At 34.9% G+C, this 16,117-nt stretch overlaps 1 protein-coding gene across 2 annotated transcripts; it reads left to right on the top strand.

Annotated features, from left to right (window-relative positions):
• The first annotated feature begins 5,812 nt into the window (after positions 1–5,812).
• On the top strand, positions 5,813–15,715 carry LOC120005876 (fructose-bisphosphate aldolase-lysine N-methyltransferase, chloroplastic). 2 transcript variants are annotated; one of them, XM_038855744.1, is made up of 15 exons: positions 5,813–6,099; positions 6,224–6,333; positions 6,474–6,537; positions 6,732–6,842; positions 7,047–7,106; positions 8,088–8,195; positions 10,110–10,179; positions 11,365–11,405; positions 11,504–11,584; positions 11,872–11,907; positions 12,195–12,278; positions 12,599–12,732; positions 13,965–14,053; positions 14,142–14,290; positions 15,150–15,715. In XM_038855744.1, exons 1-15 carry the CDS (start codon positions 5,968–5,970, stop codon positions 15,342–15,344), a joined length of 1,464 nt encoding a protein of 487 aa, XP_038711672.1. In that variant the 5' UTR covers positions 5,813–5,967; the 3' UTR covers positions 15,345–15,715. The 2 variants fall into 2 exon arrangements, with proteins under 2 accessions (XP_038711672.1, XP_038711673.1); XM_038855745.1 differs by lacking the exons at positions 5,813–6,099; positions 6,224–6,333 and having other exon boundaries at positions 6,468–6,537; positions 6,778–6,842.
• The last annotated feature ends 402 nt before the right edge of the window (positions 15,716–16,117 follow it).

The raw sequence follows: 16,117 nt of genomic DNA, 5'->3' as shown, positions 1-16,117 counted from the left end.
ATAGGCTTGACCTGTTGACACATGTACTTTCATAAGCTTGATCTGATGGTGTGTCGTATATTGTATTTGTATTTATACTGAAAAAAAAAAGTTAAATGATCAAGAAAAAAAAAATAGAAATCTGTACTATTATATTTGAAACAAAAACATGGTAAGACTTGTTCATGACTTAATGTTGTAAAAAGTTAAATGATCAAGAAAAAAAATTTAGAGATTTGGACTATTATATTTGAAACAAAAACATGGTAAAACTTGTTCTTGACTTAATGTTGTATTTAATTTTTATTTCAGACAAAAAAAAACAAATACATCGTTAGATTCATTCGCTGCTGCAGTGGCTCACATTTGTGGGATAATATTGACTCCTTTACCCCTTCTTCTCAGGATTTGGGGCTCCACAATTCGTTTAAAATTATGAAGTTTATAATTAAAATCCAATGGTTTTGGAAGTGTTTCACGTCACATCATATTTTTTTTGAATTTTTTCTCCACCATTAAATGTGAATTGTAGATTTTGCAGAGCCCCAAATCCCTTTTGATTTTAGTATTTTACAGTTTTCCCCACTAAATTTTTTTTTCCTTCCACTAAGCCTTTTAATAAACAGACTTTTATGTGATTTTAATAACCAGACGGATCCATTAATTGTAAAAAAATTATTGATAGAAGATTTGAAATGACCTAATTAATGTTAATGAGCATGCATGTATGAAATCATGTTTGTTCATAAAGTTTAATATCATGTGTGTCCTATATGAAAAGATAAAAGGACATATTCTTACAAGCCAGACCATACCATAGAGTGTAAGAAAAGAATAAGATGATTTGCTTTTGTTACAAACTTACAATATGGACGGATTCCCATCTTTACATTTGAATCTTCATCTGATCACAAAAGGAATTGATGCAATGCACTCATCCACAAGTAAAGCATCAGTCTCTTTCTCTTGGGTAATTACTTGATTCATTCCTAAACTAAATCTTTATGATGACTCAACCAAAAAACTCACGCACGTAAAAGTATATATGTTCAGTTATCTAACCATTAAGGCTATATTTAGTATGATTATTCGTTGATATTCTCTTGTGACAATACGTTGGATTTAGCCTAATTTACTTTGTCGTTCGGGGAGAAATTTTTCATCTAGAACATTGTGAAAGCTCAAGCTCTTGCCAAGCAGAAACTAATTGTTTGTATGTGAAATAAACTCATGCTTTATTTATAAATATCTCAAGCCAAACTTGATTTCCTTTATATATATTTTTTATTTTTTTTGTGGACGTGATGAAAGGTTAATTATCATTTAGATATGAAAACTTCAAGAGTTTGTTCAAGCGTCACTCTCAGAAGTGACAATAATATGAAGAAAAAGGAGTACATAAAAAACGAGGGAGGACCAAATGCATCCACTCAACCATATCTAATATTTGACTTTACAGGCCTATAGGGTACCTGTCGCTTTTGGAATTCCCAATCTCATAAGCAAAGCATATATATAAAGTTATAAACACAAAAGATGCCATATTCGAAGTGTGTTACACAAGGCCCCACTAACATACCAACCATCTTATCATTCTATTATGATTCATTTTCGATGATGTTCAAAATTGTCTTCGGTCTTGATGTCAAGTGATAAGACTGATGTTTGATGTTATTCTCGGTATTGGTGAGCATGGCATGCACAGGAGAACATGTAAACTAAGGGGGGTCTCGAGAATGTGCTCGGGGAACCTTTCTGACGCTCAAGTCAATAAGCTATCAAACGGAAGTGTCTGGTGCTCAAATATTTCTCTAGTAGCTAATAAAGTGCATAAATACAAAGTTAGAGATCGTTTAATTGTAACAGGGGTCCTCTCTTTTATATGAGTCATAATTGTAGCTGGAGTAGATATCATCTCCCTTATCTTAGTCGGATTTTCAAGAAGATGAATCCTATCTTGATTCCTTTCAGTCTTTCCTAAGTGTAGTCGGTCTCCCCTTGAACTCTTGGTTTCCTTATGGTGTATTGGTCACCATGGGTTATCGAGGAACTATGCTCAATGTTGTGAATTTGATGATAAAATTCGAATATAGAAAATATGCGGAAACAAAAAAAAAAAAAAAACATGACACTTGACGCACATTGTCTACGTCCTTGAGTGAAGAACAATGAAAATTTTCATTAATAAAAAGAAGATTTACATAAAAAAAATGAGCTATTTAACTCAATAACTAATCCAAAATTCATTTTCTCTGGATTCTCACACTCTCAAACCCCTCTCCCCACTCTAGATGACGCCCCACAACGTTTTCAATACAAAACACTAAGAAAATTCGGTTTAATTTCTATTTAAACTAACCTAAAATCACGTCAAACATGATTCCACTTGAGTGGGTGCTCGAGGAAGGCCTCTAGGTCTAATCGAAACTCCTTTGCATTGGAGTAGGTGTTTGAGGAAGGCCTATCTGGTTTGGCCAGAAATTCAACTTTGAGGCAAAAACTCCATACTCGGTATTACACAGAGGGGATATTGCAGCCCAGCCAAGATGCTCTCTCCTCGAATACCTTGCCTCATGTTGTCTCTTCGGATGTCATCTCCTCGGCTAGTGTACTCGATTCTATCTTGGTCGATACCCGAGGATGCTTTCCTGACTTGATGAGATTCTCGTTTTAAAATGTCACGCGTCAAGATATGAATGAAAGTTATTTTGATATTATCAATTTTCATTGACATTTCGTGTGGACATCCAAACGTGCATTTAGTGCGAACCAACATGATAAAACTTTTAAAAAAAAAAGGTGTTCCACACTTGACTGTTGGACCTATGGTCCTATATGTCTAATTTTGACGATATTAAATCATTTATAAATGATAATGAAACATTAAAGCAATATTTGATTTATATGAATTGAATTTAAATGACTATATATTTTTGAGATAGTGCTGGAAATTAAGTTTTGAAAACAAACATACATGAACTAAGTTAGAGCATTAATTTTCCAATTATCATATCTTAACCAACTTAGGTCGAAATGACTTGAAACTTAAATCACATGCACATGAAGGCTTAATATATGTTCTAGGACTATAATCATGAGAAATTAAGTGCATCACATATATATTTGGTCATATGCTTAAATTCCGCCAAAACTAGGTTTTACCTAATTTTGTGCATATGTGTTTTTTGTGAACGTGGTGAACCAAATGAACTCCGATTTAAATGAAATTTCGTGTGCATCTTAGTTTCATCACTATGAACATATTTGATTTAGTAAAGTTCAAGAGAAAAGGTCATTTACACTGAGTTTGCAAAATGACTTTGAATTTACACTTAGAATTTATCGGTTTTACTATTAGTGATCTAATTGCTTGGTTGAGTGACCAAACGATTTCCAATTGTTATGAAATTTTACATGGACATTCTAATACATATAAAATGATTTATCATGAAGTAATATGAATTTTCTGGGTTGTTTTTCTAATGTAATTAACCTATGCGCTCTATATGAAGCTCTTTGAGCTTACATGCAATTGGGGAGTTCTACCTCCTATTTCCTTGTAGGTTAATCATCATTGTGGTCTCATATGGCTCAGAATTCAGTATGTTCAAGAGTGGTCGAAGTCCAGTTTCTAAGAATGAGCTTGGAGCTCTAGGAAACTATGAAAAATCCTATATTTGCCAACTTTCCACTAACGCACTTAATCAAGTTGAATGAATCAAACATTGAGGCTATTGGTTGTGGTCTTCATGGAGATACAACTCTTTTCAAACATGTGGGACAAACCTTGTCCTCTCTATCATTAGTGATATATTCTTGTTTGACATTTTCACTCAAGACATGTGCTACCAAGAAAGTTAGGTTGGTGCAATCAAACAAGATCCTTGACATTTTCACTCAAGACATGTGCTATCAAGAAAGTTATGTTGGTGCAATCAAACAAGATCCTTGACTAAGGGATCACTTTTGAAGTCTTTGATTCAAAATGAAGGGACAAGATGGCATAGTACAATCTACATCCATGGCTGAGAATTAAAGAGAGTTTGAATGATCAAGATTTGAAGACATACATTGATCAAATGGTTGTGCATAAGACAACTTTCTTGCTTGCAATTTTTGACTTAAAAAAGGGAGCATGTGCAACGTCTATATGCTCTATGGTGGAGATTTGTTTGCTCAAATCATCAATGACCAAGATTAGGAGCTGCAATGGATGGTAGAGATCAACTCTTGAAGTTTGATCCAATGGCTACAAGCATAGGAGAGAATTGCCTTTAAAAGAGGATCTTCCCTTTCATACAACTTGGAGAAGCAAATTGAAAAAATTATCCTTGAGAGAAACCTCTTGCTATCAAGTTCATCAATCATCAAGCCTTCTTGCTATTTGCTACAACAATCTTCTCCAATACAAGCCTCTACAATCAAGGACTTCTCACTACTCTTGCTTTTGCAAAAGGGAAGTTCCTATATCCTTTAGGCTTTGTTTACTTACAATCTAAACCTCTCTTGTTCTTAAAATCCTATCTTTGAGAGTGTTGCTGTAATCTTGAGAGTTCCATACCAAATACCTTTGAGGTAACCTGTGAGAACCTTGGCTGAAAATCCCGTTGAGAAATTCCCTTTGTTAGGGGAAATTGTAAACATTGAAGTTTGAGGGAGTTCTTAGAAACCCTTGGTGTAAGGAGTTTTGTGGGTCTCTTAAAACCACACCTTAGTGGAGTTGGGAAAATCCTAGGTTGGTGAATCTAGGTAGTAGACGTAGGAGAAGGGTCTCCGAACTACTATAAATCGCTGTGTTGATTTCTTTGTTTACTTGTTTATATTTACTACTTGTTTCAAACTGCAGGATTTTCAAAACCCTAATCTGTCCGAGATTAGCAGACTGCCTTAAACTTTGAATTTTGATCTGAAATTTTGATATAGTGTTTATTAAGGTGTTGTGACATTGCATATAAAATTTCGTTGCATTTTGACATCATTTGATAGGTAAAATCTGAGTTGGAAAATCTGTGTGCAGTGTGTTGCTTGAAAATCTGTTTTGTGCAATTCTTGATTATTTGATATTTGGTTATTCACTATATTGTATCACATCTTGCATTGGATTGAATATTGATTAGGAAAATCATTAGAGTCCAAATTTGTATGCTACTTGTTAATTGCCATTAATTTGTTTAAATTGAAAAAGGGATTCCAATTGGAATTTGGGGACACAATTCACCCCCCCTCTTGTGTTAAACTCGATCCGTCATTGACTTGCTCACATGATCAGAAACACAAATGGAATTGTAAAATAATACTTCATTCAACTGTAAATAACACAAATGACAATTCCCATTATGAAGAACCAACTTCCGTTCATGTTAGGCTCACAATTAGTGTCAGAAATTCACATCCCATACATACTACTTATATTGTCCATTTTGAGGTTCCAATTTCCATAAATATATCGAATTATCCTCACGGGTTTGTTTTCAGGACTAAGCCCGATGAGTGATTGAATGATCCTCATAGGTTTATTTCTAAGGCTAACCCAATGAATGAGCTTGTCCTTATCCTTATTAAGGGTATTATATCCACACATCTATTTGATGTGGGATTCTAACTATTAGCCATTGGAAGTATGCTCTCTGTTTTTTTTTTTTTGATAAGGAGTATGCCCCTTAATTGCATTATGCTGCAGAAACACATATCAGAATTATTAAATTAATATATATCAAATTACTCTAGTTTGTTTCCGGATTTCCAAAACTAGTTGGATAGTGGACATGAGGAATAGTTTAAAACCTGCCCCCGGATAAAACCATCCTATCTTTGGACGGCACACTACGAGCCAGACTGCCAAACAGACCCTCGTAGTTTGCGCCCAGCACCCCAGTCATGGTTATCCCCTTCCCTGCTGCCCGCTGCTTTGTGTTGAACTGCCACAGCTGGGATTAACAGATATTCGCGTGGATAAAGCACGAAAACGACGGCTTGTTGGTTCTGCAAATGCTGCTAGCTCCTCGAATCCCTATACCGCGGTGGTCTCAACTCCCTATCTCCACTCTCTCCCGTCGTCTCCACGCCAAACTCAAATTCTCATCTTCATCTCAAACCAAGCTTCCAGTAGTTTGTGAAAATGTATATACGCAGCTATGCTGAAGAATTAATTGTTCTATAGATGACACTTGACGTTGATATATCATATATGTGTATATGTATTTGCTTCTTCTGTCTTTGTTTTGATTGGCTTATAATTTCTTAGGCTTTGCAACCTCTGGAGGATGACTGTAATGAATTTTTGCCTTGGTTAGAGCGAAAAGCTGGGGTTGAGATTTCATCTTCTCTTTCAATTGGGAAATCCGCTTATGGCAGGTTTCCATTTTTTTCTTTATCAAAAAATGTCTCATCAATCTGCTTGATTGTTAGAAAATATGATACAATCAGTTTTATGTATGCATATTTGTTGGTGTATTGAGAATCTTTGTTTTATAACGTTTGTTTTCTGGTAACAGGTCTCTGATTGCTTCTAGGTCCATCCAAACTGGAGAGTGCATATTGAAAGTTCCTTTCAATGTGGTATAATACTCTTGATATTTATTATTATCATTTTTTCTTTAACTTTTGAACTTCTGTTGCTTTAATTTCAGCAATTTGGTGTCTTTATCTTTTACAATGGGTCACTATTTATTTCTTACAATTTGGTGCATCTCATGACATTTAGGGCACCAAATTGTACTCAGGTGTCTTTATCTTTGTTGCTTTAATTTCAGCAAATATCACCTGAAAATCTCCCTCCAGAAGTTAGAAATTTGTTAGGTAATGAAGTTGGGAATCTTGCAAAGCTCGCTGTTCTCATATTACACGAGCAGAAAATGGGTCAGGTAACATTTGGTTATTTCTGTTTTTTTACTTTAGCTTTGCGGAAATTCATTTTCTCTGCAATAAAAAAGTTGTCTTCCTAGGTTTTGATGTATATATCATAGGGATTTTGGGGAATTTTTGCTTTTGCCTTGCTTATTTAGCATATGAGATAAAATTCAAGGAAGGAAGCTGACTGATTTAGTAAGTCATAACTTTTTTGTCAGGATTCTGAATGGTCCCCTTACATCTGCTGTCTTCCTCAGCCTGGGGAGCTTCATAGCACAGTAATGTCTTGTATTATTTTGAAATTTCCCTTCACTGCCCATCATATACAATTTCAATTAAATTTTTGTTGATCGCTCCCAAATAATGAGATATTTCATATATTTTATGACACTTGTATGGATGCAGATGTTTTTCGCAGGTTGTGCATCGATATGGAAGAAGAATGTAACATTTTAATAGCAGTTCATGAAAATATATGTTCAAATTCTTAGTCTAGTAAGTTTTAGGAGGTTGTATCAAAAAATGTAGAGCTTATGGGCCACAAAGATTTGGAAAATTGGGTAGGGTTTCATCATTAGAACCTCCTCTATATTGGAATTTACAAATTATGCTTGCAATTGCTTATATGCTTGAGCGTTGATCCACACTCCTACAGCCTATGAGTATGTATCTGTGAAGGCATAGCAGTTTTCTGTGCTTGCTTGTGATAGTCAGGCCTAGAAGAATGATGGACAGTTTGAATACATCACCATTTTTTTACCTGACGTTGTTGATCATTTGATTGGAAGTTGCTATATCCTTATGGGTCCATGTACTTGATAATACAATTGCATCATTGCCCTAAGATTTTTCTAAACTCATGCCTTACAATGCATACTTTTGATTATTACAAAAGTCTATGTGGCAGATACTTCTATCAATTTTGGTTTCTATGACAGTGCATAATTTTTTCTATGGTGAAGTAGGTGATGCTAGTTGACTTGCAACTCCATTTCTTGAGTTAGCGATCCTGTTGATCATCTGCTGGATGACAGGAAATTGAAAAACAGAAGATATTTTGAAGTAAAAGAAAAACTAGTACTTGTATATTTCCTATTAACCTGTACTCCCCTTTTCACCGAAGAACCTCTTCTTAGCACTTGGAGTAATTGATTTTTGTATTATTACTCATGCATCTTTCTGATATTGCTAGTTGTAAGCATATTTTGGAGTACTGGAGCTTGCAGCTACTAACATACTCCTGGCTTGAATCTGTACAGATATTCTGGAGCGAAAATGAGTTGAATATGATCCGTCAAAGCTCTGTATATCAGGAAACAATCAGCCAAAAATGTCAAATTAAAAAGAAGTTTTTGGAATCAAAGCTGGTAAGTGTATTTTTTCTTTTTGAAATTTCAAGTTTTTGAGCATATGTATGTGCTGGATTGCATTTTGTTTTTGGATACATATGTTGTGACAAACTAGAATTACTTTGATAATTGAAAAAGTAGAACATTGTAGAATAATAATCACCAACACAAAGAACTTGAAGATTTAAGGTGGTTCATTGCTTCATATGAACTGTCTACGTCGTCGTTCGTATGCAGCACAAATTAATTATTGAGAAAGGAGTATAAGCAGTGGAAAATAATCAAAGCTACTTAAACGTAAATCACAGTACACCCAAACCTTAATGTCGCACAATCAAGAATTTTCAGCGGCAGAGAAATTTTTTTTCTATGAAAGCACTACGAAAATAAATGGGACTAATGAAAGAAAAAATCTCTCTTAGTGACTGAAGCACAAACCAAGAACCTCTCTCAGTGTTCATGTTTCAAAACCTCCTATTGTTTTTTTAAAAGTAACTTGCACTCCTCACCTGATTAGGAACTTGACAATGGTGGACCAATTGGAGTTCTATGACATATCCATAGCAGAGTTGTACACTTGTACTTCCTTACTTAATAATTTTTATTTGACAATAAGAAGAAAATCATGCGCAATATGACTCCCATTCTGTCAACTTGCCTAAACTACTCATGCCAAAGACACGGCTATAATTCTCCAAATTCATAATAGGAGGAGATGTTGGGGCCCACTGACATGATGTGACTTGAAGACACTTTTACAACACATGGATTTCACTCACAAAAACACACGCTGCTACCAATCCAATTTCTGATTTTGCTGTTTATGATGTCTAGCTAATTTCAAACTTTTTGTACCATACCTTGATGGACTACTAAATATCACTTCTCAAGGGTCTCTGGTCTTTTCCTTATCCCATGGGTTGTAAGTGAGACTTTTTTTGTGAAAATTTAATTGAGAGTAGAGAAAATTGGAAAAACAATGCAGCCCAAGATCTGTGAAGTGTGAATATTTCGAATTTGGAAAGTTTAAACAGGAAAAATTGAATTTGGACTGGAGAAAATTGGAAATCCCAGAAAATTAAATATATTTTAGCTCTTAGTTTCGATATCCATTGCCAATGGCCCCTCGAAGTTATCTGAAATTTGAAGAAATAGTTATTTATCCTTTTCCTTTTAACTCCAAGTTTTTGTTCCATGACGTAGGTCATGTGTGTCTGTAGAGAGCAGCCAGAAAGCTGATGTATTTTTGTTCTCTAATGCACTCAGCCTCCTTATTGTAATCTTAATATTTAGCAGAAATGTTGTTCATTGCATGTGTTCATATACGCTGATTCTCAGTCTCAGTTCCACATGGGTCTGTGCATGCCATTTGGAGCAACTGCGATCAACACTCTTGTGAGATAATGTAAATCTATATGGTTTTTGATGAATATAAAAGCTCATGCAAGTTCCACATTCTCTGACACTCGTAACGAGTTGATTTTATGCATTGAATTTATGGTCATAAAAGAATTGAAACATTGCATTGGACATGCATCAACTTTTGGAGAACTTGTCCATTTACTTTCCAAAGACATTCTTTTGGTTGGATGATGGACACAAGGCAGAAGGAGAACCAGAACAAAAAGTCAAATTCTGCTGATAAGTGATATTCTGTGCAAAAAATGAATTTGCTCAATTACAAAAATATAATTGACAGAACCGACCTAATCACAAAGCTCACCAGAAAAGGAAGTCAATGGTTTTCCAAAAATTACATGACAGCATCAAGCTGATTCAATATCCATGTATAGAGCCATATACAGTTAATACAGTTAGATATGTCTTTCGTATCTCATATTCAATGCTTGTCTTTTTGCTTTTACTGTTTTACACATATTTGACTTGCTGAGCTCGAGAGATTTTGAGCATGATAAGATGCTATGGTTTCAGGCTCTTGAACGCTTCCCTGATATTTTTGCGAGTATCAACTTCGAGCGTTTCATGCATGCATATGCTATAGGTGAGACACTTCTTTGAATCAGCACACTCATCTGAACTATAATCAATTCTTATTTGTAACAAAATTCATGTATATTTTCTCTTTTATATTTTACATGTTTTCACAAGTTTTATGGCTAGTAATGCCTTCTTCCTCCCACATGTCATGGTGCGGATGACTATGGGGATTTTGTGGTTTATTAGCTATTACATGGTACTTGGTTAGCAAGGGCGAGTTAAATCCTCATAAGGTGTTTTACGGAGTTGGTTTTGTTGTAGTCATAGATGATTGTACTTGTGCATACAGTTTACTACTGAATTAAAAATTACTTGTGGTGTTATATGGTTCAAATTATCTTTGCTGCACTCTATTATTCTATCGAATGAGAAGTTGCAAATTTTCATTTTTGATTAGTAGGTATAATGGGATATACTTATTTTCGTGTAGGTTTCATTTGAATGCATCATTTCAGATTGATGTGGACAGCTTAATGTTTGTTTCCTCGTGGTTATGTGTTTATTGAAACTATTGTTGCATAGATTAATCCAGTTGTAATTTTAGTAATGTGTCAAATATGTTGCAGTAGTTTGCGAAATTTGACTCTTCTTAAATTGGAGCCGGTTGTATTAGAGTTATGAGAGTGATATCTGTAAAAGTCGTTGTTAGTTGATATCTGATGTATTGTTTAATGCACATTGTCTTGTTTTATCTTGGTTCTTTGTTAATTAATAGATGTTCTTTTCATGGTACCCTGCCTTATATCTAACACAAGGCCCTTCTCAGGGCTTGAAGGCAACTTGTAAATGGTCACTCATTATCTTATATCCAATCTGAACTACAGTCCATTTACCAATTGGTTATTTGATGCTTTTTTATGTGTGGTAGAAATCAAAAACTTGATTTTCTCAGTGTATGTACTTTACTCCACAGCGAACATGTGGCTTAGTGGTAGATTTGCAAGGGTACTACCTAGAGGTCACATGTTCAATTGTGTAAACAACCTCTCCACATATTATGTGTGGTAAGGTCTGCATACATGTTGCATGTCCGGTGAGAGTCTTGTGCATGAGAGTTGTTTACCTTTTATCTTTATGTACTTTATCTTTTTTTTGAAAACTAGATTCAATTATTGTATTCAATTATTCTGTCATTCACTTCCCTGATTCTAAAAGTTATATTCTCACCCTTTTTGCATGACTGTAACAGTTGGATCTCGGGCATGGGGAAGCATAAAGGGTTTATCTCTGGTATCATCCTCATAATATGACATTCATGTCGGGGAATTTATCAGTTATTACATGCTTCCTCTGTACATAGTAGTTCTGTGATATAAATTGTTATATAGATCCCATTTGCAGATTTTTTGAATCATGATGGACTTTCAGAATCAGTTGTGCTGAGTGATGAACATAAACAACTGTCGGAGGTATCCTCTTTTTGTTTATCATTTATTTTTCCGTTTTGTATCATTGTTTGATCTTGGTTATATTGTCTAGGGCTTAATCAGAACTCTTATTCAATATATCCTCATAAATTTAATATTTTATTACTTGTACATTAATTTGGTCGACATGAATGACATATTTTTGTAAACCATAGCAAGAGAGTAAGTTTGGATGTTGACACTTGGTTCTTATTTACCTTTGTTCTTCTCGTCTCCACCAAAGTTTCATATTAGATTAAAATTTTTATTTACTGGATATATCTATCCAGGTTATTGCTGATCGCGATTATGCCCCAGGTGAAGAGGTAATGTGCTTCTTTTCTTTTTTGGAAGATATTTCATGCTGTTTGCAATCATCTCTGGCTAGAAGTTTGAAATTTAAGTTACCCTGAGTATGAAGCGAAGCATACAGTAGCAGTTGTATCATAATAATAATGAACATATTTATAATACTGTTTTTTTTTTTTGCATTGTTACTATGCTTTATTGGAATGTATTTATAGCTATTTCCTCCAGGACTTTCAGGGTTCAATAGTGATAGTTATTGAGTTGATTTTTCTTAGTTTTAATGTTCAATTCAAAAATTCTCCAGGTACTGATAAGATATGGAAAATTTCCAAATTCGACACTGCTTCTGGACTTTGGATTTACGCTCCCACACAACATTCATGACCAGGTCGGTATTTGATTTCAAGGTACTTTGTCTTGATCATATGCTTTGGACAGGGTTGCTCGGCCTATAAATGTTTCACTTGTTTATCAATAGAGCCAGTTCATTTTCATTTGGCTTACTGAAACTGTTGTCATCGCTCTTCCATTTCAATTTTTTTGTACTTACTGCTTATGCAATTGTTTGTATAACTTTCTTTTTGCTTACACAATGCATTGCTTAAGATGGGGCACAATTTGGTTTCAGTTTTGAACATATATGTCTAATTGTTCATATATGTTAGTTTTCACTCATATTTTCTTACATATGATGCTGATGACCCTCAGGTACAGATCCAGATTAGTTTACCTCCTGATGATCCTCTACGTGAAATGAAGTTGGACCTTATGCAAAAACATTGTATGCCAGCTGGTAAACCTGTAAATGGCTTCAACTCACTAGAGGATTCTTTCACCATCAAGTTGGTTCTGATGCTTGGTTCTTTCTATCTTAAACCTTTATGTCTTTGGATACTCTTAACTAACAAAGTGTTTGAGCTAGTTCAAACTTCAAACAAGCTCTGGCCCTAAAATTTTAACCATAAGACTTGGACTCCTAATAACAGTTGTTTTAGGGATTCAGACAAGCTTGTGCTCATTCAAATCTTTGAGAAATCTACTGTGTAGGAAATACTCATGAAGCCTTTCCTACATGAAGCTGGGTAATTTAAATAGGTTTACTGTGATATATTCAAAAAAATACGAAAAGTTTTACAGAGATAATGGATAGCTTCTTCAGGATGCTTTTACAGTTTTGCTTAACTTATTAAACTTGCTCTCGGGTGAGTGGAGCTGAAGCCAATGCTTGTCAATAAGTTATTTCCTTGTGACAATTATTTTAATCCTGATCTTGCTGTCAGTCTTTTTGGGTTTCCTTGCTGGTTATCACTCAAAGAACCTTGGATTGTGGCAGTACATAATTAAGTAGAATGCCATTGTGGTAAATACTAAATAGCAACATTGAATTGACATGTATTGCTAGCAAGCAAACTTCTGCTTACCAACCAAAAAACTAACTAGACAAAAAAACATCTTAAGAGTAGAGGATTAGTTCGTTATCTAGTTAAAACTTTTTGCCTAAGCTGCCCCCTATGGTTGACTTTTGGTACTGTTTATCTAAGCTATTCACTTTGACTAGCTTGTTGTACAATTTTAGTTCCATTGATCATTAGTAGAACTTTGGGATGGAGATATATGTATAGGTATTGCCTGCCAGACTGCATTTTTTCCCTACCTTTCTAATTAATTACTTTTGTTTGAAAAGTAGTGTTTGCCTTTCTAACATGCAATTCTGAGTGGTTGATCATCAATATGTAGAAAGCATTCAACGCATAATTTTTTTTGTTCTAGTTAGAAGCTCAGTAGACTGGGAACATGCATAGGTTTAAAAGTGATGAATCCTGTTTAATTGTTTGTTTCGAAACATAGCCCCCGTGAGGCCATGACATCCCCTTTATTTACTTTTTTGGGCATTGGGCCACTATTGTAACTTGTTATTAATTTGATGATTTGCTATCTGCATAGTTCTTTAAATTAATATATTTCCTCACTATCTTTTGGCTTTTGAATTCTGCATTACTGTATTTTAGCCTTTTGGTCTAAAATTTTCGTCAGCTATGTCTGATCTGTTTTCCATAAATACGTTGTCTTACAGAGAGGTTAAATCTGCTCTAGGAAAGGGGAAGGGCCTTCCACAATCACTTCGGGCATTTTCCCGTGTTCTCTGTTGCAGCTCTACACAAGGTATATCTATGTGGTTTAGCATCGTTTTGCATTAATTTTAGGTTCTGCCTTTCTGAAAATGGTTTCTTGATCAAAATTGAATATACAGAACTACATGCTTTGGCCAAAGAAGCTGCTCAATGTGATGGCCGGCTGGCACGACGTCCATTTGAAACCAGAGGCAGAGAAATCCTAGCACACCAACTCTTGTTATCACAAATTACTCATTTTATTGAGGAACACGAATCATCTATAGAGGTAAATAAATTTCAAATTTTTTATGGGATTGATAGATTACATACCATTGCGAACAGTTTTATCTTTTCTCCGCTGACTGCAATGTAGACAGTCTATAATGTAGATGCAGTCTTAGCAAGGAGAATCACATGCATGACTTGTCTGATTCTTCAGTCAGTTATCTGAGCTATCTATTCTACTGTTGTGGGTTGCAATTTGCGAAGTCCTGAATTAGCTATTCAAACTTGGAACACAAGAGAGAGTGAAACTATATTTTTCCAATAATAAGAGTGATAAAGTTTTTGATGATGATGATGATGAATAAGAATGAATTTTTGTTAGTTCTTTCACCTTACTCTCTAATGTGTAGTATGGTGGTAAGCTATGCTGAATTACTGATTGTTGAGTTTTTGGGCGTTACATATGAATCAAGATGTCAATATAAATCGGAGTTATCAAGGTGGAAGCATTGAGAAGAATCTCAGAAGCAGGAGGATTCTATAGACCAACATGTGAAAAACATCTTAATACTAAATTTTTGCGTAAACTGGAGTACATTTTTGCCTATATATAAACAAATTTCTGTACTGTAAATTGTAAAATTCTGGACTTCCAGATTTTGTGACAGCTTATTAGGATCCATTAGCTTAGAGGTGAATCAACTGTTTCTTCTTCTTTTTGTTTGGATCTTGTACTATGTTTTCCTGCTTTTCTGGTTCTCACCTATTAGTGGCCCGTTGAATAAAATTTCTGATGCATTTGTATCGTAAAGAAGTAAACATCTGTTTATGCATGAATAGCATTATAGGAATATTGATCTGCATGATCGAAGATAATATTCAGTGGTTTGAAGTTTTTGCTTTTTGCATGTTTTGTACAGCTCTTGGGCCCTGCTGATTCCTCCTCCAGGGGTGGAAATTTTGTTCGTAGAAGTCAAATGGCTCGGGATCTCCTCACAGGAGAGCTTCGAGTCCTCAAGTCCGCATATAGGTGGTTGAAAAATTACATTGGAATCTTGATCACTGCTGACTGCCCAAACAACGATGTTAGCAATTATGGAATCATCCCGATGTAGAGAACTTGTATATGCAGTGGATTCATGTTCAAAGGAATCTATGGAAATTCCAACAGCAGAATAAGCAAAAATGGGCAGAGGACTACGAGGTAGTCTTGGGTTTGCGTCCGCAATGACGATTTCATTCCCTTAGATTCTGCGGATTTGTTGCCAGAGGAAAGCAATGTCCTCAAAACAAATTTATGTTGTATTTGATGTATTTCCTTTAAAGTAACTCTTTTGTATATGAACACTATGGGGTGTCTGTTGTTGAGCATTAATACCCCGAATTTCAACCCTATCAAACAAGTTCAATGGAGGTTGATCTGTAAGTATTAACCCTGTCTCGTACACTGGTAAACCTCAAGCATAACTTCAAGCTCATTTCGATAGTAGTAATTCCATCATTCCATTCTTACGTTTGCATTTGTGATGGAGAATTGAACCCAGGTGCACTGGGTGAAAATGCTTTGTACATGACTAGGTTCTTTAGAAAATGCTTTAAACTATTATACTTTTTTTTTTACTCAGATTTCTTTTAAATTTTTTTTTTAATGCAAGTTGGAGGTTGGGGAAGTTGAACCTGGGTTACCAGATTAAAAGCGTGAGATTTCAACCACTTTTACCTAAAAATCTTCTTGGAAGACCAAAATTTGGTAATACCATCATTTCCATTGAAAGTAACACCTTTTTCTATCATGAATTTGCGTTTGTAATTAATTTAAAGCTCAGCAGTGTAACATGACAAATTAAGAAGACATATTACCATATGATAGCTTTTAAAATGTCAAAAC

The sequence above is a fragment of the Tripterygium wilfordii genome, chromosome 9 (assembly GCF_013401445.1).
Source record: "Tripterygium wilfordii isolate XIE 37 chromosome 9, ASM1340144v1, whole genome shotgun sequence".
Taxonomy (NCBI): Eukaryota; Viridiplantae; Streptophyta; class Magnoliopsida; order Celastrales; family Celastraceae; genus Tripterygium; species Tripterygium wilfordii.
This window is presented reverse-complemented; position numbering and strand designations above follow the sequence as displayed.